The sequence below is a fragment of the Pseudonaja textilis genome, chromosome 2 (genome assembly GCF_049901715.1).
Source record: "Pseudonaja textilis isolate UNSWEBS1 chromosome 2, rPseTex1.2, whole genome shotgun sequence".
Lineage (NCBI taxonomy): Eukaryota > Metazoa > Chordata > Lepidosauria > Squamata > Elapidae > Pseudonaja > Pseudonaja textilis.
This window is the reverse complement of record NC_141991.1, coordinates 73,969,099-73,993,054: the sequence shown is the minus strand read 5'-3', so window position 1 is coordinate 73,993,054 and position 23,956 is coordinate 73,969,099. Positions and strand designations below refer to the sequence as shown.

The 23,956-nt window shown below is 38.1% G+C and overlaps 1 protein-coding gene across 2 annotated transcripts in view; it reads right to left on the bottom strand.

Annotated features, from left to right (window-relative positions):
- MGAT4B (alpha-1,3-mannosyl-glycoprotein 4-beta-N-acetylglucosaminyltransferase B) overlaps positions 1-23,956 on the bottom strand; it is a 116,269-nt gene that overhangs the window by 19,872 nt on the left and 72,441 nt on the right. Inside the window, exons 2-10 of one of the 2 annotated variants that reach the window (XM_087924306.1) lie at positions 20,943-21,122; positions 19,447-19,587; positions 17,582-17,715; positions 12,303-12,349; positions 8,132-8,245; positions 7,424-7,499; positions 5,257-5,371; positions 3,965-4,095; positions 602-724 (exon numbers count right to left, since the gene is read on the bottom strand). In XM_087924306.1, coding sequence (XP_087780432.1) covers positions 602-724; positions 3,965-4,095; positions 5,257-5,371; positions 7,424-7,499; positions 8,132-8,245; positions 12,303-12,349; positions 17,582-17,715; positions 19,447-19,587; positions 20,943-21,122 — 1,061 coding nt within the window. The remainder of the gene's footprint in view (positions 1-601; positions 725-3,964; positions 4,096-5,256; positions 5,372-7,423; positions 7,500-8,131; positions 8,246-12,302; positions 12,350-17,581; positions 17,716-19,446; positions 19,588-20,942; positions 21,123-23,956) is intronic. The other variant, XM_026696580.2, reaches the window with a different exon arrangement.

Below are 23,956 nucleotides of genomic sequence, written 5' to 3'. Positions count from 1 at the left end.
GAAGACCACTGTGAACCCTCTAATGTCCAGAATGCAATGGCATGGGTAGTGGTGGGCATGACGTGGTATGCCCATGTGACACCTCTGTTGCAAATTGAATTGCTTGTCAGTCTGCTTCCATGTGTGCTGATTGTGACCTATAAAGCACTTCATGGCACAGGGCCTGCTTGTTTGGTGGACCGCTTATCTCCTGTGGTGTCAGTCAGACTAATTCAATCCAACACAGTTGGCATGCCCTGGATCCTTTCAAATAAGTAATATAATCAATTAGGCCCTTGAAAATGTGCTTTTCTGCCTCAGCACCTGCCATGTTTAGTGACATTCCTTCAGGTGGCATTCTGAAAAGACCTGGCTGTTCTCCCATGCCTTAGGTTAGGGTGCCTGTAGCTCTTGCTGAATTGTGGCTGGCTGGGTTACCCAGATCTAACATTGGTTGTTCTTGTTTGTTTCTTTTATTTTTTTCCATAATTATTTATTATATTTTTATTCAATTGCTTTTACTGTGAACTGTCTAGGTTTGGTTTATAGATGGGGGGTGCCAGAATTATTCAGTTTCAAGTTAAAATAAGTTCTTTTTGTTTTTGAATTTTACCTCACTTACCAAGGGTCTGAACATTTCATTAAAATATGCTAATAGGATTATTTTCAAAAATGGAAGACCAACTCTTATGTTTGTGGGGGAAGGGAAGAATGTTGCTTCTTCATCCAGAAATATTGATATAATCTGAAATGATCAAATCATAAATCAATGTATATTACTGCTGGCTATTTCTGTGTTCAGACTCACTGCAATTACATGAAAATGTAGTCTTGACCAACTATTTTCACTCTTCACTTTACTTCATTTCCTACCTAACCTAATAAATAACACTTGAGAAAAAAAAAGCGTATATACTATTTTTTCAAAAAGTCTAAACTGGCCTACTAAAGGTATTGCCTTGGGTTGGATTATGGAATCCACAAAGGGTGTTAATGTTTTGCTGTGATTCCATGATATGAAATCTTGTTTATAGCTGGCTGCAGGAAAGAGTGACACACTTTTTTAGTAGACAGAAATGAATCTTTCAGGCTTGGAGACAGGGAAATCCTATTCAATATAAATGGAAACAAGACTATTCTGTCCTGGACAGAATTCACCTTTTGAATAAGCTTGTTAACCCACTAAAATCTAGTGGGTGAGTTAATCAGTATTAACTGTTAATCTAGTTAATCAGTATTAACTGTACCTTGGTTCAAAAGAACGAGATTTAGAAAAGCTGCCCTCCCATGCCTGTACAACCTGCAGTAGTTGGGATTGCAAAATCATTTCTTGCAGTTCTGTTCCGTATAAATCTCCTAATCTAACTCTCATTACTTTAGAAAATTAAAAACCAGACTTTGTTCATAAGAGCATTCTTGACTATTGCAAGCAAGTAGCTTTTGCTTTCTTGGGGATAAGTGGGACACTGCATAAACAGCAGATCTATTTTCCCCCTAGTGTTCTGTTGCTATCCTTGTTACTTGTGCAGTAATGAAAGGAGTAATGACAGCAAGCAAGGGTTGGTAAACTGTAATGTTATTTTTCATACAAAAGGAACAATGGAGTTCCACAGAAGGCAAAGCACTTATCCCAAAGCTTCCGGTCAGGCGTATTTTCCATTTGGGAAATAAATCCTACAAATTACTGATTTGATGATGTTAACAGCAGGATTTACAAGAGAAAAATCTGAAGACAGAAGTCTGGTGTGAGAACTTAGTCATATAACCATAAGAAGAAGCAGAAATCTATGTTGGAACTAGATTATATATTTAAAGAGACAATGATTTATACATTCTTGGAAGCCCTTGGAAAGTGTCATAAAGGAAAATAACTGGGTAGAAAAAAAATATGAGCTTGGATACAACATGACACTGAAATACTATCTATATTCAAGGCTTTCTAACCGAGAAAAAGCATGTAGCAACAACTCATCTCTGGCACTTAGCAAAACACAAGGCTTTTAGTCATTAGGGAGGGAATTGAAAATAGAACTGCCGATATAATGTCCTCATACAAATTGATAGCAAGATCATACATGTTTATAATTCTACTCATTATACCTAAAAACATTAAGGAAAGGTTATTCAGTGAAAAAATATGTTGTAGAAAAAAAAGATAAAAAGTATGGAAAATTATTACAGGAAAGGGAAAAAAAGAGACAAAATGGGCGACCAAAATTATTCTTGGGTTGAAGCAGCTCCTACCACTCCACAAGGAAATATTACAGTAACTGAGCTCTTCAGCCTGGAAGAAAGGCAGATAATTGAAGAGACATCCAAGGTATAAAATTGTAAGTGACACAGATAACACGGGCGGAATTTTCTCCCTCTTTCCAGTATTATACTCAAAATCATCCCTTGGAACCATCCATAACAGGCCACAAGGACTTCAAAATGCTGTTGCATATGTCATTATGTTGTTGTGCAAATGATGCAATTAGATAATGACTTCTGCTGCTATCCTATGAACAGCCATAACTGAAATTAAATTCAGGATCAAAAGAAACAGATACTTCTTTCACACAGCACATTTTTAAATCATGGAATTTATCTTTGTAACATTGGACAATCTGGTTCATTTTAGAATGAGGCCAGGCAAGTTTGTATGAAGGAATATTGAATATCGATAGCTGCCTGCTAACTCTTGAATCATAGACAGTATGCTTTGCATAATGGTGTAGGAAACCACAGTGGAAGGAGATTATTTTCCCTCAGTTCAGGCTTAGGAACATCCCAGATGCAATAATGTAATCCAGAATGCTAAACTATTTAGGCCTTTGGGCTGATACAGCAAATTTGGATCTTATCTTAAAATTAATCCAATTCTTGTATTAAATTCTAAGCGTAACTAAATTAAAAGAATGTATGCATTTTGTTCTGTAGGAAATGCCAGGTTCTACATCTGGGCACAGGTGATCTGTAACTCTTGAAAAATTGAAGGACAGCATTTAGAGAAATAACACAAGCATATATTAGTGATCACCCCACACTAGTCCCCTCAAAATTTTGCATTGCCTGCGAGGTCACCAAGATAGACTATTCTGAATGAGGATTAATTCAAGTCTTGTTTCCCAAAGTATACTGTACATGTATTGTCCAACTTCTGTGTATTAGCTTCTAGAATTAGCAATGTCCTTTTAAAATCTGTAATAGTCAATATAATTTTTGATCACTTCCACTGTTCATTTGCCTTCATCCTATTCAATATTCTTTCAATGTCAACAAAATAGTAGCCAAAATAGTGGACAATTCAGGCAAAGGAAAAAGCCTTCTTATGGTAAAGATTGCTTTAAATGGAATATAATTATATAGGGGGAAGCAGCAAATATATCATTTTTTCCAAGAAAATATATATTTGCTATTGTAATAGGGTAAATAGTATAAGATAAATGCACTGAGGTCCTAGGAGTTGATTCTTTCATTTATAAAGCAAAGCCCAAGTCCCTGTCTTTATTGTCTCATAGCCATATTTATTTTTCCCAGGACTTTTAATAATTGAAATATTATAGTTTCCTGTGATCACATGTTGTAGAGCTCTAGAAATTATTATTGACCTATTAAAATTGTAGTAGAATATCCATAATATTCTAACAAAGTTTTAACAAATATAGCAAAGTTTTCTGCTATTCTCTTTATACCAACAGAAAAGGCTATTTTTTTAAAAAAAAATACTCTGAGCAGTTTCCCACAAGAAAACATCTCTAGGACTGGATTAATGGCCCATTGCTTTTGGAATTATTCTCCCTTCAACTAAAACAAAGGATGGAGACAATCTTTTTTATTTCTGTAAAATAATAAAGATAAAAATATGGAATAAGGAAAAGATTCAGTGCACATTTTAAAAATATTTACTGCATAAAACCATTCAGAATTTGACAACATTTATGAACAAACATTTTTGCATAAAAAAGAACAAACTATTTCTTTGAATAGAGGACTAACTTACTGCATCTTTCTCTGGATTGCAAACTTTTACCCAGAGGATATGATCAAGAAGCCAATCGATGGGTTTATCCTTATAGAACATAAGTATGAATTCCACAATCAGACTCAGATCCAAGGACTTGAACATCTTTCCTGAAAGCATATTTGGATAAAAAAAGGTTAAATATAATCTTAAGACTAGCATAACTTAACATTTAATAAAACTATACTCTCTCTAGATCAACAAAAGATAACATCCTCCTTACTCTAGGAATTCTTGAAAGACAACAATATATATACTGCATCTATCTTGATCATGTCAAGGGAATTAGGAATCAGCATTGAAACCTTTCCAAAATGCTCTAACCAGAAAAGACTTGGAACAGTATTCTCATCCAGAATGGTTTTCAGGTCAGGAAATGGTGGGGGAACAGTCCCAAGTTTTATTACGTGTGTCAGTTCTTTTCCTGCCTCACAGTAGGTCAGGTTCTGCAATTCCTGGCAACAAGGATTTTACAGAAGTAGAAAATGTTTGCTAGATAAAATTGAATCATTTATAATCTAAACAACTCTATATGCGATGGTGCTGTCTTCCAGAAGTTATTTCTGCATTTTTGAATTTATAGTTTTATATGCAATTTCCCCCCACATATAGGAATTTTTGTATGAGATGTAATTTAATTTTTGAACAAGATTAGGCAAGGCATTGGTGGCCAAATCAATCCAAATAATTGGCCTTTGAGCTGTATCTGCAGTAATGCTTCTTTTCACAAGGAGGCAATTCTGCTTATAAAATTGTTTCATAAGGATCAAAATTATGTCCTTGTTCAGTTGCACAACAATGCAAATGCCATAACTTACGAACAGTGGGAACAGGGACTACCAGTTTGATTCATCCATAAAAGCTGAAGATTCAGAGTAAGTTAAAATCTCTTTCTTCATATCTCCACTAATAAATATTTATAATAACTTCTTGTTCATTCCTATTTTTAACTAAACCTTCCTAGAAAGCTTTTCTACAGTATTTAATAAATCATCAATAAAAGATTTGTCACACATAAAAAGCAAAGGTAAATTAGAGATGTTAGTCTTACTGTATTCCTGTATGTTCTGAGAAAGGACCAGTGTAGTAGATGCTACCCTGAATTTCATTTTTATCCAAAGTCACACAATTGAAAGCATTCATGGTCTTTTCTTGCCTTAGCAAGCTGTTCCAGAGAAATATTCTTTCCACTATTATAGGAGCAATACGGTGCCTTGCATTAACCCAAAACAACACTCCAAGCTACAGCCAGACATGGGAAATGAGTTTACCGATAAAACCAAGCTGGGAAAACTCCAAGATCATCCATTCTTCAGACGGTTGCTGCAAAGCAAAGTTCTTCATTGTGCTGAGATAGTTTGGCTTGGCTACAATATCATCTTCTAGCTGCATAAGAGAGGGAAATGTATAGCTGCATAAGAGACAGATCTTGAACTGAGAACTTGTATGCCGCTGAAGAAAAGCTTTCTAAAAAGTGGAGACAGGAAAGATACCTCTGGCTAAAGATGGGCTCTTTAGCAGTGTTTATTTTCAAGGGATGAAGGAAAATAGCTCCATGTTGAAAAATCCCAATATGAAAAATCCCAGACAGGACACTTTGTAACCATTAAATTATTTTTTTTAATCTATTATCTGAAAGCATATTTTGTCATCAATAGCAGCATACTGATCAGCAGGCCATTATTGGGAGGAAGCCCTAGCCTTGATTCATGATCCACTTTCTGATGAGCACGACTGATTATTTGCTTGCCTTCACTTTGGTGTCTCCTTATCTATGGTATTGTTGCAGATCAAATTACCACAGCTTTATGATCCTGCTTTGTGTTTTATTAATACCATTTAATACCTTGCTATTTTGGTTGAGTGCCATCTCACTTCTGTGGTTACCAGGTACCTTTTCTCAGTTTTTAGCTGTCTTCCTAATGGTTGAGGCTTTTTGTTCTTTATGTTTATTTATGCCAACTTTATGGTTACAGCTGTCATGATTAATGCCCACATACCTTTGTGGTGAAGACTGTTGCCTTGAGCATATCCTAGTTGTAATAGATATGAGTCACTCCTTTGATATGTCATTCGTTTCATATGTCGCTCCTTCAAATGCAAGTTTCATTTTTTCTGCTAAGCTTAGATTTTTATTTTATACAGATCTTATAAAAATAAAAATATGAAAAACTTTGCCTGGCATGACTGTATGTGAAGAATGGAGAAGACTACAGTTCATACCCTTATCAGTACATGCTCTATGGCTGTGTGCTATTGGAGATAAGTATGTTGGATATGCTATTGTGGAAAATATAGCATTCTTCTGAAACTCAGTCAGTGTCCATCAGTCTAGCTTTTTAAAAAGTGATCAGAATTATTCGTTTATATATGTGATGTTGGCTACATATTCTATGCATAACAGTACTTACCAACATATCTAAAACCTCGTGTAAAACTTCTTAAATTAATTCCTGTAGCATCAGTGTTGATATGCTTGGTTTCTAAACATAATATTTCATTCTGCCATTCTGCTATAGTCTTTCAAAGGTAAAAAAAAAAAAAGCCAAACTTATATTACAGCAAGTAAATTTCATGAGGCCAATAGAAGCCAGATGGCAAGGAAAGCTCTAGATGTTCCCAAGGAAGCCAAATCAATGTTGAAATCAAAATTATCAGGCCTGAAGTAATACCTACTAGGGGCAAATGAAATAAAGGAACTAATAGCACTATTTAAACCATATAACTAATCTGCCAGCTGAAAGTGTTCTTACAAACACAGTGAGGGACCACTATCTCATTGGTTCCCCATATTCTAGTCCAGAGGCAGAAGCTAGAAAATGAAATTTCCCACTATTAGCAGCAGGAAAGCAGCAGTATTGATCAGAGGTACAATCAAGGAGCTAAACTTGAAGTCTTTCTACTCCATAATTACTCTGAGAAGGATTATCAGAAAAGACTTTCATTTCCTCTACAAAAAGATCCCTGTCAAAACCAGTTTCTCTGCTGCTATTAGCATCAGTGCAAGAGTGACCTTTATTCAGGGCTCCTGATATAAGGAGAAAGAGAAAGACTCTGTGTGGACCTCCAATAATTCTGGCCCTGCTCACCCAACAACTATCCACATAGCTGTTGAAGGGTTTGGAAAGAGCAAATCCCCCAAAGTTAGTTCTTTAAAGCTGCTTTTTCCTCTTTACACCACAAGGTACAATAACCCTTGCTCCAATGAATGGACTTTTATCCAAGAGATTGAGCAAATATTGCCTTCTAAAGTTTTTGAATTAATTTCTCACAAATCTTTGCCAGTTGTTTTGAAGCTGGATTGAGGGGAACTACAGTTTTTTAAAAAATATGGCAGAATCTAGGTTGCCTGTTCTGGGTTTGAGGCACAATATTTCTTACTTGGAAAAAAACTGGATGCAGACATGAAACATATCCTTTGAGCATCATAAAACTTACCTGAACATAATATATGCCTTTGGATTGTGCATACATCATTAAAAAGCAGTAATCTAAGTTCTGTTTAGTTCTCCACCTACAACAGCACACAAAACAAATTACTGTTATTTTGTTGGGAGGCCAGAGGTATTTTCTGAGTAGATATCATCTACATCTGGCAAAAGATTAATCAGCCACAAGATTTTAGTCAAATATGAAGACTTCTATGGTAGTTTTATTTTAAGCCCAGAGCTATAACATTACTTTGAATTCAAGTGACATTCCCATTGCTCCCACTGCTTCCCCCCAGTAAGCGATGGAGATATATTGCATCAACAGTGGGATTGTGGTAGGAGCAAAGAATTAAATATCTGTATTATGCTACGCTTAATCATCTGTACCTCCAAAACCTGTCAAGCAAACCCAGTTATATTCATAACATCAGATGCAATTTGATGATATTATATGTTCCACTGGAGTTAGGTAAAATGACAGAAACAAATATTCACATAACATTAAAATAATTTATTTGGGTGCATGAAGGGTTTGTTTTTAAGTGGAAGAAACATACATACTAGCAAGCACCCAAAGATTATTTATTACACTTTTTCTGAATGCCATCTGCTTTCTTCTAAACAAGTTTAAATAGCCATAACAAAGCCATGTAATAAAATATAACAAGCCTTGCTAGCCTAGCATATTACTTCAAATCAAATTGCCTGCAATTACCTGACTCTTTCTTTAGGGTCACCGAAAGATTCTCGCAGTCGGGAGAAATCTGGGTAGAAGTGTGGAGAAGGTGAAATAACCTCTAAAAGACCAGAATGTATTTCACTGGGGAATCTGAGAAAGAGGAAGAGGTAAGGCAAACAATTGTTATCTTCTGTAATAAGGAAAATGGAATTTAACCATGGTAATGACTAACAGCCTAAAACCTAAGACATATCTCCAGGAAATATTAACAACTTTGATTTGAACAAAGGTGTGATAGGAGATGCTATGCTTTGAAGCCCTATTTAAAGTTGGGGGAAAAAAAACATAAATAAGGATATTTATGTCCTTTTTTTAAAAGCCCTTCCTGCTTGCTCTTCTCAACTGTAGCTTTCTTGATCCACTGACCTTCAGTCTTTAGCTGCTGAAATTTATCAAGCCAGATGGAAGCAGATGTTAGATTCTTCAATGATATTCATGCCTCTTTGCACACTGGTTGGTTTGAAAGCTTGTTGTTTCTGAAGCTGCTCTAGGATTATTTTTAATGATAACCTCTGCAGATTATATACCCATTACCCTGATCATTATACAAGAAACTAAATTGTAAGATTAGGTCATCACTTAATAGCTTATTCATTGTGTTAAATCTTTACTGAATAAATGCAAGGAAAACATGATTTATAGTATAGAGAAAGAACGAATGGTTAAATCAAGGAAAAGAAAGCACAGTCATTCAAGACTATGGCAACTCTGATTAACCTCTTATACATGTACACTGTTATTTTTTCTTCAGGAATACCCACTCAAAAGGAAAACTGGTGATGAGCTTAACCTTACTAAATATGTTTTTCTGGAAAAGCTCAAAAGGGTTATCACAGCATTTTTAGCTCAGAAAGCATTCAATTCCTACCTTCTCAACTAAATCAGACTGAGAGACCAACTTTGCATACTCCAACTGTGTTGTACTGCAATTCCCATCTTTCTAGATATTTCTCATGAAATGATAATTAAAACTGAATTCCAAACAGACTACAGAGACCAGGTTAAATATTTAGGTGCATTTCCTCTTTATTTTGTCTATTTGGCCTTTTTTTTCCTTACCTCACAGTACAGTCAATCCCTACTTACTGTCTGGTAGCCTAAATGTAGTCTTCAGTCTTTGATTTTGTACCCACCTATAAACCCAAGCGTGTACTTGGAAACTTTCATCTTAATATTTTGCCAATATGCAAATGTTTTTTAACTATAGGCAGCAATAATGTCCCCTTCAGATTAGATTACCATTCAGTAATAGTTAGTTTCTAACACATCAGTTTGGAAAAACCAATAGTCTACAATCATAGGTGCTTGCTGCAAACTAAAATTATATTAAAATGATGATGTATGCATGGTAACATCATGACACAAATTCTACTTTTTTGCATTTGTGCTCAAACTTGAGCAACATGTCTAACATGCACATGTTAATCTGGGAAATGAAGAAAGCTAGTAATAAGTATAGTCAAGGATACAGATCTAAACTGGATAGCTTTTGAGTACTTTATAAAAAAAATCTTTTGGATCCCAAAGTATGTAGATACCTTTTTAATTAAAAAAAATCCTAGCATAACTCAGGCATTTGGTACCTTGGTCATATTGGTTGGAAAAAGATGGTAATGGAAGAAGGAATATCTAAACAACTGATGCTTCATAAATGTGTAGGATATAAGGATATAAAATATGAACATTTATTAATTAGAGAACATCACATTTCAATAAAAATGGCAAACAAAACCAAATATATCTTGGTTCAGGTAAGTTCATAGAATTACATCAATATAATAATAAACCCTTGAACTCTCAAGGGGTCTGTGACTTTTTTAATGTCTTAAATATCTAATTTGACAAATGAGTACTATTGCTGAGAGACAAAGAATAGACTGTCTACATTTAGCCTAATTAAAAAGTACAACCCTCCTATTTCCTGCTGATATTCTTGTTTAAATTAATTTTCCTCTGCAATATTTGATCTGTGACTTCTTATTGCTAATATTGTTTTCTTGCTGCACAGCAATTTCTTTTTCCTCTCTGTGTCATCTAAGACTTGTGTTTCCCCTTCCAGTGCACTTCAGCCTATTAAATTTAAAGAAGATAAAGCAAGCAATTTTACAGGGGGGAGAAAAAGCAAATTCGTAAGTTAATCAAAGGAAAAGTTTGAGGTGCTTAACCTCAGCAGGTAGTAGCACCACCCCAATATTATTTGGATTTGAAAACTAAGTAGTTTTGGTTCTTGTTAATAATGAATAGGAGACCACCAGAAATAAGGTGGTTACACGTTAGACTAGGATCACGCAAAGAGGGAGAAACAGAACTATTTCTCTACTGTTACCAGGTAAATTACATACATGATGTTATCAGGAGTTAAGTGACTCAAGGTTATTTTTACTGTTAATCAAAAGTACCTTAGACCATCACATACATCAGTGTCTATTACATATAAATTGTCTATGTTTTATGTATTTATTAAACCAATTTATATGGCCATCCATCTAGCAAATGGCAAATCTGGGTGGTGTACAACAGAGCTAAATCAATTAATAAATACATTATAAAGTAAAAACTAAACTAAAATGGATAATAGACAATGATATGTTAAAAATAGCAATGCCAGTTCATCTGTCCGATGGGGTCTCCAGGCGTGTTAGCATAACTAAAACTTGAGGGACGTCTGGAAGCTCAACAGTGACAAGGCCAACCTCATCTTAGGAGGGAGAAGATTCCACAACATGGATGCTACTGAAGAAAAGGCCTACTATCTAGGATTCACCAAATGAAGGTCTCTAAGTGACAAACCCCTTAATGTGACCTCCTGATGGATCTGGAAGGACAAGCAGATAAAACCAGGAAAAGGCAGTCTGCCAAATAACCCAGTCCCATGACACAAAGGGCTTTAAAAGTCAACACTGGCACCTACAATTGGACCCAGAAACAAACTGCTAACTAATACAGCTTATAAAACAGATACAAGAAGTGCTCTACCAGAAACACATGCAACTGCTTATACTGCCACATTTTTCAACAGCTGAATTTCAGGATATTCTTCAAGAATAGCCCTATGTATAGTACACTGCAGTAATCTAACAGGGAGGTGTCCAGGATGTGACTGACTGTGAGTAGTTTCCCCCTATCTAAGAATGGGAACAACTGTTGCACAAATATGAAATTGTGCAATGGCCCTTCTAGCCACAAATGTCACTTGTTCTTCCATTTTCTTGGTAATGCTGTGCCATGAAGCAAAACAATACAGAGAGAACAATCAGGAATTACACCGCAAAACACAAGTGGTGGGTTCTTCTATATTGAAACCACCATGCTCCCATCTCAATTATTAAATCTCTGACCACAATGCAGAACTGGAGCTAGGTCATCTCAACTCTCTCCACTATCCTCCTCAAGTTCTGATCTTAGCTACTGCTATTAATAGACAGCTTGCAGAATGGAATAGTAGTAATGAAGTCAGGGGCTCTTCTATTGCCATTATCTTCTAATCTTCCTGTCCTCTGGTATCTGCAGCTAATTCCTGCCCATCATCCTTTTCAACTCTGCTAATAATTAAAATAATCCACCAGTGTCACCTTCCAAATCACTTTAAAAATACCTGATCAAATGAAGAAACTATGACACTGGAAAAAAATACACCAAGAGAGAAATTAACTGTTAAATCAATGTGGAACTCAGGAGAAACCAGAGATGCAAATCTGATAGGAGGACAGGAGAAAGAATATGATCTAATGGAGGATATGGCAGAATTGAAATGAACTTTACAGAAAACATTAATTCACTCTGAGTTCAGGACTGTTGACTACTATCTGCCTTTCATGCTGTGATATATATATAAAACATAGTTTGCCTCAGGCTCATGTAAATCTAAGTTAGCAGCACTCGGTATATAGCCTGTAACCAGCATAAAAAGACATCTTACTTTTCCTAATAATGTTTCCTGACAAAAAGTAATGCAGCAGCAGGGAAAAGATAACTGGATTGTTCCATGACTGATGAAAACTAGCAACTGGTTTTAAACAGACCATGAAAAAGTCATTCAATTCAGTCCAAATTATTAAAATAAACCAATAACACAATGTACAATATTGAAACCTATTCTATCAAACCAAGAAAATCCCATACAATGAAATTGCAGAAGAATACTTACAAGCTTCTGATATTTTCTGCAACTCCTGTGGTGTATTGTGGATCTGTCTGTAAGAAAAATTTCAATAACAAAAGACAATAAACAAACACAGGTTAAGAAGTCACTGATGTATTGATATTGTATCTAAAATAATCAGTTCTGCTATGCCAAAATTTCTTTGGAAGTGCTACTTTGTATATTTCATTTTAAATCCAGTTAAAGCAAGAATGAAAATGTTTGCTAGGCTATTACATGAGCAAAGTTCTGGGGTCAAACATATCACCAACTGTAGTAATTAACAAAGGCAATATAACATATATCAACTTTAAGAAATTTCAGTTTGCATTAATATATAGAAGGCAACCATCCCAATCTATCTTTCATCCCAATCTACTAATACAGATGGATATCACACTCTGAGAAAAGCTAATGCAAAATAGTTCCTCACTATAATACCAATTCACACTATATTTTAAGGTATTTAGTAATAAGCAACAGATTAATGACCTATGAACCCCTACATGATATGATGAGTTTACATGCCATCACATCATTGTTAAGTTTTAGTGACTATATTCTCCGTAAGGATCTACCCTTCAGCATTTTCAACAGGACACTCATCACCACCTTGCTGCTGGCTATTGTCTCAGCTTTCCTTCCACCTTTCCTAGTATTTGAGCCTTCTCCTGAGTGCTAAGATTTCACATAGTGTGTGTCCAAAGTAGGATAATTTGAGCCTGAGCATTAATGTGTTGAATGAGAACTCAGGATTAATTTGTTGGATGATCCATTTGTTTGCTCTCTTGGCTTCTTAATTTCCTCACAATCCAGGAATTTTTCACACAAAAAAGCATGAGCAACAGTGCAACATGGCCTTAAGCAGAATCCCTTTATGGCAAAGTCCCTTGTAAAGAGATAGAAGCTGACTTGTGAGTAACAGCAAACAAACACAGAACTCCAAAAATACTGAAAATCTGCTGCAGTTTATTCTTCCCAGATGCTTAAGCATTCAGGGTCTGGGGCAGAAAACAAACAGTCTGTTTGGCATGTCAGCAGCACTCAAAATTAAATTCTCAAAATAAAATATCAAACTAAGGGAGAAAAATGGGACAGGCAGCAGCAGTTGAGGCTCATTATCCTGCTTTCCACCAGCAGACTCAATGTTTTATAATACAGTTGAGTTAATATTGTTCCCAAATCCACGTAGCCTTGACAATGTTGATGCAAGCACCCACTTAAAGCCAAAGAGTTTCTAATTTTTCTCTCTTGCTAGCACTTTCCTGCAAAGCCCATGGTCCTCTTTTTTTTTTCCAGATCAACCGGATATTGATCTATTGGTTGTGACAGGAATTCACTGAGTTTGTCACCAGAGTCTGACAATGTGGACTGGGAAAGAGTGATTGGCCCAATGTCGCACAGCAGGCTTTCATCCCTAGGGCAGGACTAGAACTCACAATCTTCTGATTTTTAACCCTGTGCTTTAACCACTAAACCAAACTATATCAAGGCAGTATTGGAACTGCCGATGAGAAGAGCAGACACAGTCAGAAATCATGTGTAGGCTACTATTTATCTCTTTAAAATACAAACACAAATTACAAGTCATCACATTATGTAGCTGATAACTAGAATTACTTGTTTGTGAGATGGGTGGCTATATAATTATGAAAAATAAATAAATGCTGCAATTCAGGTGGAACTAGATAACTTATATACCCTCTACTGGAATATCAGTGGTTTTGTAGATAGTGCAGCTGTAATGTAATAATTAGGGTTGTTTTTTTAAAGTGTCAGATTTGGCAAAGGAATCTCAGCAGTTAGTACTGTTCATCTAAAAAAGAAATACTACAGTTCCTTGTTACCTGTGGTTCCATTCTCAGTGGTTAGGCATATATTCACAGTTGTTGAGAGATAAGATTTTGGTTTCTGTAGTAAAGAGTTTTACATTCTAATAGTTGTTTTTTGGTATTTTATGGAGGTGCAAAAATGGCAATGGACTTCTACTCATATATAAAATATGAGTTTTCAGGATTTTAGGATTGGAATTGAGAGTGCTAGGCTGGAATGAATAAGATTATTTGCATGTTTATTGGATCTGCATAACTATTACTTTTTAAAATATGTATTCAGCCAAGCAGGATAGTCTTATTACAAAAGAAGAGAACTTCCTATCACCTAAACAGGTACTCTACAGTTAGAGCACCACCTGTGCACTCAACTCCCAGAATTCCTCAGCTATTACTGAGAATTATGGGACTTAAACCATGCATCTGGAAGTGGCTGGGATTAGGGAATTCTAGCTAAGAGAATTCCTTCCTCTAAGCAATATACCCAAACTCACTTTTTACTTAGTGCAATGCCCAACAGTTTTATCTGGCTTTACTAATAAAAAACTTGATATTTCTTTTTGGTTTTTCTGTTTTCTTCTACACTAGGATCCTATGTGCTATTGAATCAGAAGCAAAGCTTTTGATTGTTCAAAGCTGGTACAGTCCAGCATTTCCTTCATGCATTTCGTCTACAAATACACCATCTTAACATGAGTCTGAGTAGCGGACCTAATGGATGGAAAATGGGGAATGTATCTTTTGGATTTTCCCATTCTCTATATTTTGTAATATACTACCTGAATTTAGCCAAATGTTTGTACACTGTTTTGCATTATTTTAGTAATTGTTGATGTAGTATATAGTAAAATGAATTTTTAAAAATGCCAAAAAAATCATAAAATGTCAGGTGCCAGGGCAACTAGATCAACCCCAAATCTTCCTCTATTCTCCTGGCTGATAATAACAGCAATAAAGTAAGAGCAGCAGCTTGACTAAAGAACTATTCAAGTATTTTTATAGTGCACTTTTTTCCACTACTGACTCTATAAACATCCTTAATGGAGGTTAAGCATGATTAAGTCGTTCTATGTTTACTGGCAAGGTAAATGTCAACCTTGTGAAATAGACAAGACAGGAAGCATGGCCAAATTAGCTAATTCCACTTAATAGTACAGTTGCTTCAAAAGAGAATCCTGGCTGGCTGAAAGTTCATTTCTCCCCCTGTCCCCTTTATGGCCTAAGACAGCGACCCCCCAACTTTTTGGGCACCAAGGACTGGTTCTGTGGAGAGGTTTTTCTGCAGACTGGGCATGGTTTCGCATGCTGCCTGTATCCTGTGGATGGGGCTTTGCTTGTTTGTGCAGCCTGGTTTCTGGCATGGTGCAGCCCATTGCCAGAGTACAGATTGGGGTTTTGGGATCCATGGCCTAAGAAACTATGGAGAGCTCCTTATGAGCTACTTGGCTGATTGTTCCCTTGGCTGTTTCTCTTCTCCCTGTTTCCCAAGGTGATTCCCACATACCATTACAGTAAGGCTTTTTGCTAATGGTAAAGTTCACATTGTCATCTGTATAATCTAACATATGAATTAACTAAAAGTATAGCTACTTCTTCTCTTAATTCCCTTTATCTTCTCCTATGATAAAAGATTAGCCAAAGTTATGAGAAAATATTATATCTCCTGCACTGAAATTCTGCTTGCTAGTCAATGAGAGAAAGGTAAGTATTTAAGGTTTGGATGTTTTTGTGACAGACCTGTGGAGAGGTGCTGACTCCTGCAAGCTATTGCAATTATTCAGTGATTATTACTGTTCAGTAGTAGTACAAATTTATTTATGAGATTTTTATCCCACCTTTATTACTTCAGAAGTAACTGAAGGTGGCAAACATACATAATATTCCTTGCTCCTCCTATTTTCCCCACAACAACAATCCTGAAAGGTGGGTTGAGCTGAGAGAGAGTGACTGGCCCAGAGTCAGCCAGCTGGCTTTCATTGAACGTTCTGAGCCAATGAGCCTAAACCTATTGCCCCTGTTGTGTCCCTGATATACACATATTGGGAGTAAGGCTGACAAAACCAAAATGGCTGCGCCAGTGAGTTCACTTGGGCTACACATCTAAAATTGTGCTCAAAGTCCAGCTGTCCCTATTGTCACTACTATCTAACTGAGCCACAACAGTTGTGATGGTTTCTCCCAAACCTTCTTTATATGCTTGAATTTATTGTCCAAATTAGAGGTGACATAACTTTATACTAAGAATATTTTTTTCCTTTCTGAACAGAGAACATTTTTCCCTTAACTATGTGGAGCAAAATATTAAACACGACAATCACATCCTAACAAAAAAATGTTGGAAATAAAAACTGAAAGTGAGCATTCAAATTAGTTTTTCTTTTTACAATAGCAGAATGCAAGAGGTTCTGTTGCTTTAAAGATTTTTGAAAAGAAAACAATTGTATTTCAAACTGGGGATAAATAACCACAGTGGGAACACAGTAAGAAAACATGCATATACACATGCATTTAAATCAGGGTGGGATGCTACCAGTTCTGCCCGGCTCTGTAGAACCGGTAGCTCTGAAAAGCAGCAGAACCTGTTTCTGTGTCTGCTGCTGTTTGGTCTACTTGCCCACCCGGGCTCTTACCTGACCCTTATTTCCTGCTTTTTCAATCTCAGCTGCTTTGCGTGGCACAGCTGAGGCTGAGAAATCAGTAAAAAAGGCTTTTTTCGAACGCTGCGCACCCATGCACAGCACTTATCAGCTGTCTGGGAGGCACAGCTTTTGTTGTATTACACACGTGCACAAAATGTAAGTAACAAACCCGTAGTAACACTGGTTGAATCCTACCCCTGATTTAAATCATAACTGCAGCCATTGTTTATTAATATGTTATGGTCATGCTAATTCTAAAGTTCAAAATCTGTTTTGATTAAAGGCATTCATTTAGAAAAAGCACATGCCTCACTTTCAGCTCAGTTCTCAGTTCTATTATTATCTTTTTTTTTTTTTTTTGCAATAAATCCTGAGAGAATATCACCAAGGCTCTTTTGGAGATAGCATTTCAGTAAACAATTCCCGCAAACTCTCTAAGAACAAACATGAACCAACCCAATGCAACTGAGATTAAAAGGACATATACAAATGTTGGTAAGGCAGTAAACAGCCTTCTGCTAACATATTGACCTTCCACAGCTGAATACGCCCAAGCATTGTTTCACATTTGAAACAGTCTACTGGGACCCATTGACAGGATATGGCTGATGATCCTTGTCGGACAGCAACCTGAAGTTAGACTTTTCTCTCTGTGCCAAAGGAAAAGTTGGCTCATAACCATGTGAAAATCATCCTACTATCTTATGACTATCTGTGGCTTCCCAGTTCAGTGCCAGGTTTCTGTCAAGCACACAAAATGAAGATATAGAGCTATGAAAAACAGATTCAAAAGCTAAAGGATCACTCACGTTACCTCAGCAATCATGACGACAATGACAGAATCTTCCTTCTCCTGCTGGTTGAGCTCAGAGATCAAGGAGTTCAGGGTATCTGTCAAATATGAGTGGACCTCCCTTTTGACGCTGGGGATCCCCATGACTATTGATACTGTAAAGGAGTAGAAACAAAGCAGATGTGAAATTGTCTTGCCAGCAACCAAACACTTTCTCACTATCTCACACCACTTTAAAAGGAGTTCAATTCTCAGTTCTGTCAGTTGACCTATATTCTTGGGTATAAACTAATAAATAAGGACATTCTATGTCAATCATCACAGCAGTTGCAAGGAAAATTTCTTTTTTAAAAAAACAGTGTTTTTTTAAAAAAAGAACAAACCTCAAGAAGAAAATCTTATATTTCATACCAGTATTTCAAAATGTTAAGTTCTGCAGTATCACCCTGTTGTGGCACACTTTTCATTTATGTTCTGTTAGGCTGGTTGATAATGCAATAACCAAGCAATTATGAGTTACTTAACAAAGCACTGTCCTTAAAAATACTGAGTTAGCATTGGGTAAGAATTAAGCAGCTCACTGGGGAGGGAAGAAAAGGATGAAAACAGGATTGGTTGGGGATAAAGCAAGGTGAAGAGATACCGAAAAGAGAAGGGAGGGGAGGAGAAGAGTAGAGAGGAAAAGAAAGGGTTAATAATATTATAATATATATAATTGATTCCGCAATACTACAAAACTAAATAAATTCACAATCTGAATGATATACCTTGTGTTTACACACATGGTAAACCATAGGTTTTTTAAAACATCTGCAGAATAAAAAATAATTGTCTGGGATATTTTACACACACACACACACACACACAGTCTTAAACTACAAGTTACATATCATAGTATTTATTTGAATTGATCAGTTGCCTTACTCCAAGGCCTCTAAGTTCATATAGAAACTTAAACCAAGGATTTTAAAACTTTGCTATACCCAATCCTCAGAATGATAAATGGATTTGTGTAATAGGACTACATTCACATTTGTTTTCTATCAATATTTTTTTCCTTGGTAATACCAATTATAGAGAACACTGACTTGGATAACTGGGATTGTTATGCAAAATTTTCTTTAAGCATTACATACATACTTACTTATAGCTTTTAGCATCAGTAATACTGTTGGAGATTGCTAAGAGAAGCTGAACAAAATGACATTCTGTTACTTAAATAACCATTTACAGGGTATAATATTACAGGTAGTCCTTGAGTTACAACAGTTCATTTAGTGACTGTTCAAAATAACAGCACTTTAAAAAGTGACTCCTGACCAATTTTCACAATTACTACCATTGCAGTATCTCCTGGTCACGTGATGAAAATTCAGACTCTTGCCAACTGATTCATATTTATGACTGTTGCAGTGTCCTGGGGTCATGAATTGTCTTTTGCAACATTCTGACAAGCAAAATCAATGGAGAAGCCAGGTTCACTTAACAACTGTGTTACTGATTTAATAACTGCAGTGATTCACTTAACAACTGTGGCAAGAAAGGCCCTAAAATGGGACAAAACTCACTTAACAAATGTCTCACTTGGCAACAGAAATTTTGAGCTCAATTGTCAAGGACTACCTGCACTGCAATTTTTGGCCCTACTAGATAGAGAAATGTAGCAATATGGAAAAGCGTATGCTCACCTGCTATCTTTGAGGCAAAACTCTTTAAGCATTGGGACTAACACTGCTATTGATCCCTGTGAGGGCAAGACCCAGTTTGAGAACTCCCACCTTAAACCACAAACAAGCAAAAGTCATATTTTGGCAGAGCGTTGTTGTGGGATTCCGGCTAGGATTAGGAAAGAATAACCACTGTCTGAACCGTTGGCACCTCCTTACCTCCAGTACGCCCTTGTCCCAGGTGAATGGCTGGCTGCAGGCTGTTCTCCTTTGACAACAAATGCGGCAAATGATGGAAGATGGTTGGAAGATGCAGCACATTCTTGTTAGTGATATTCCACAGTTTTAGTTTTGTTTCATCTGGGGGAAAACAGGGGAAACCCCATGGATGATATATTCCACACATTCTGCTGGACAGAACCATTTCATACACTATGTCACCACAGATTGCGATAACCATTTTGTGAAACAGTACTTTTTCTTTTGTATCCTCTCATTTCATTTAAGTTCAGCATGAGTTCCTAAAGTCCTAAACAGCCTCGCTTCACTCTTCCTCCGGAAGAGAAACTTATCAAATCAATAAAGAAGGATATTTGTAGCTCAGGATTGAAATGTGGGGATGTCCCTTGTGCTCTCTGAGCTAAGTTATTTTCTTGCAGATGTTTCATTATCCAAACTAAGTAACAGCATCAGTTTATCAAATCTCAGAGCCCTAATTTTCCTTAATATTTATTAGAGCCATGCAGCTGTTTAATTTAGTTCACCAAAATTGCTTCAGGACTCACTGATAGCACATTTTGGATATTGAATCTATAACATACAGATCCCCAAAGTTATGTTCTAAATCTGGGCCACTTGTACCCATGAAAATAAGTTTTTAATTGGAAAAGAACCCAGTGTAGGTAAGGATCTGAAATCCAATGGTAAATGACACTACTTTCATGTTTTAGAAACATACATGTTTCTAAATGTTTTCTTTTAGAAAACATCTTACACTTCAATTCAAATGAGAAAATTTTTCTATTATACACCTTTTGAGTGCAATTATAGCCTTTACACACCTTCATTTTAAATATTTTAACACAGCCTTTTCAAGCAGCAGAGACTAAACTCTCCATATAGCCTCTCTTCTATGCCAATGTAACAGCTTTGCTTTAGGAGCTGCCCTGATTGGCAGCTCGTTTCTGAGTGCAATTCAAGGAGTTGGTTGCTTCTTATAAAGCCCTACATGGCACAGAGCCTAGTTACTTGAGGGACTGCCTGTCTCCCACAATATCTGCTTGGCGGGTTTACATAATCCAGATTCATTCACAATCCATTATAAAGGACCATGGAAGTCTGTCTTCTTTGTAGCAGCACCTGTACTCTGGAATGAGGTTCCCCCGAGATTCGGAATTTCAAAGGTCAGAAGATGTGGCTCTTTTCCTAGGCCTTTAGCAAGAATGACTGGTGCCCCTTTCTAAGAATATTTTAAACAATTTTCACATCCTTTTCATGCATGGCGAGTATCCTGATTCAATGCATTTTCATAAACTTTAAGCCCCCGTCATTACATTCAGTGACCTACAAAACATCTGCATAGCAAATGTCCTTTTCTATTCGGCCACTATGGATGCTTCCAGGCTTGATGGATTCCAATTGCCAGACCTTCCAGCCTTTGGCATCAGGTTGAGGCAGACCTCTCTACAGCTCATCTTTTTAAAAGCCAGATTTACCAGATAAACTGCTCCACGTCCGATTTATGTCCCGTAGGGCCTGCTTTTCCGAGATGGCTCTCTTTATTTCATCTAGGACTACATTCAGCTCCTTTGACCGCTTGAGGCTTTCCTGTTCTGCAGCATGCAAACGGTCTCTCAGGGCTAGGAACTCTCGCTGGTAGATATCCACAACATCACCTGAAATGAGATGAGAAAAAAGTAGCACTGTGGTAAATGGGAGGAAGGTCATTTTGGGGAGTAATGTTTAAAAATGTACAGTTTTGCAAGTTTTTCATATTCTTTCCAAGAAGGAAGCATGGAGCAGGAAGGATAAAAACATCTTTTTTCTTTTGCTAATTTTGAATGAATAAATATATTTTGGCCCAGACAGAGACATACTAATTAGAGCAATGGGTTTCCAAATCAAGTAAAATCTAATAAATACACTAGATTCTTTAAAAAAATCTAATATATGTTATTCTATTTATGTTTTGTGCTTCTAGGCAGAAGTTCAGATATGGCAGATCATTTTAGAAACAGCCCACGACAAAGTTATACTGGAGTTAAATGGTTATATATAAACCAGATTCCTTTGAAAGTCACCTTGACCAGCAAGCTTGCCACACAATATATATAATTGCTCTGTCAGAGTACTTATGGGGAGAAAAGCGAGAAGCACAATTAGATATTGCACTAATTTTATTCATTGGTTTAACTATTAATGGTGAACAGGACCAATTATTGGTTCATGCACAGTTAGTTGCAACAGGCTGAGTATAGAGAGGAAAATAATAGCGGAAATGTTATGGTTCGGAAAGAAGGGGAAGCCACACCAGAGCATTTCACGAACACGCTTTATTCAGGGGAATAAAGGGGGCTGTCGCGTCTGCATGCTAACAAGCAGACCTTCCAGCGAACAGCGACTGGCTCGACCTAGCAGCCGGCTTTTATAGCCGGCTGTCGAAGGGAGCCAGCCAATGGGGGCTGCAAACGCCCCCGCAGGATGAACGGACCTGATAGGGAACTGGTGTCAGTCCCGGGGACATAACACCCCTTCCCCCCAGATACAAACACGAATAGTCTTTTAAGTAAGCGGGTGGTTTGTGCGAGCGCCCTGACCGGCGCAGTTCTGGCGAGTCACAAGGTGGCACAGAGTTCGAGGAATCAGGAATTGGATTTGCTGGAAAACAGGATCGACCTGTGATCTGGTCTGGAGTCTGGGAGTGGTCACAGTCCTCGGGTTGGATTGTTAAATTGTCATTGTCACTCAACCCGGTGGTGTCGTTGGTCGGCATGGCTGATAACTCTGGCGGACGGTCCCGGTCTACCGTCCGTTCCCTCGGTTCAGCTGGTGGAGACTGGTCACTCTGGAGGTCCCAGCTAGGATTCGGGAGCGGCGACTGGAGAGTCACTGGAGTCTCCGGGTCAGTGTTGGCATGCCCGCCTTGGCGACTTCTTATCTGGTCCAGATGCCTCCGCCAGATGCGCCCGTCCTCCAACTGGATGCGGTATGATCTTGGACCGGTGATGGCCACGATCTTCCCGGGTACCCACAGCAGATCACCTGCGTAGTTCCTGACAAACACTTGGTCCTGTAATACAAAACTTCTGACCCTACTGTTAGAACCAATTGGTGTGTCAGGGCAGTAGTGGGGATGCAGTCTATCTAGCACTGTCCTTAGGCGTCTGCCCATCAATAGCTCGGCTGGAGACTTGTTTGTACATGGGGTTGAGTGTTGGCTTAACAGAAAGCGAGAGAGTCTGGAGTGCCAGTCGTCTTGCGTGAATCTTGCTAACGCCTCTTTTGCTGACCTAACGGCTCTCTCTGCCAGCCCATTGCTAGCGGGATGAAAAGGGGCTGTTAGGATATGCCGGATGCCCAGGTTGGTGATATACCGGCTGAACTCGGTGGATGTAAATTGGGGGCCATTGTCTGAGACTATGGTGTCAGGCAACCCGTGCGTGACAAATAAGCGGGTCAGAGCCTGGGCAATTGCTCGAGTGGTGGTTGTGAGTAGGAGGGCCACATCGATCCATTTGGAGAATGAATCCACGACCACCAAGAAGGTCTTGCCGTGGAAGGGCCCGGCCAAGTCAATGTGCAACCGCGACCACGGTGCGTTGGCACTTTCCCATTTGGATGGGGTGGTGATCGGTGGTGCTGGCCTGGATTCCTGACAGGGATGGCAGGAGCTTACCCATTTCGCAATCTCGTCGTCCATGCCCGGCCACCAGACGTAACTCCGAGCCAACGCTTTCATCCGGACGATGCCAGGGTGTCCCTCGTGTAACGCCTTCAGGACGGGTGTGCGCAGCGGTTTTGGAATGACAACTCTGGTTCCCCACAACAGGCAACCCTGTAAACTGGAAAGTTCTTGCTGGCGGGTTTTAAATGGTGAGAAGTCAGCTGAGAGATTATTGCCCGGCCACCCCCTCCGTACCCAGTCCAGAACCTGGGCGATAAGTTTGTCTTTTTTGGAGTGGAGGGCGATGTCGCCAGCGGTGACTGGGATGTTGAATTCACTGGCATCGAAAATGGAATGGACCGAGGCCGGGTCCTCCACGGGTGCCGGCAACGGGCAGCGGCTGAGGGCGTCTGCGTGGCTAAGGTTTTTTCCTGGGCAGTGAACCAGTTTGTACGAGTAAGCCGCCAGGAATAAGGTCCACCTAGTCATCCTGGGTGACAAGACTTGCGGTGTTTGTTTTTCTCCTGAGAGGAGCCCCAACAGTGATTTGTGATCTGTGACAAGTTCGAAGTTGTGACCAAAAAGAAATTCATGGAATTTTTTGACCGCAGCAACGGCGGCTAGGGCCTCTTTGTCAATTTGGCTGTAGTTACGCTCGGTTGTTGAAAAGGTTCTAGAAAAGAATGCAATGGGAGCTTCGGAGCCGTTGGGGAGTCGGTGGCTTAAAACAGCCCCAATCCCGAAAGGTGAGGCATCTGCAGCTAAGACTAGAGGGAGGCGCTGGTCGAATTGTATTAGGACAGCGTCCGAAGTGAGTAGCGATTTGACTGCCTTAAAGGCGTATTC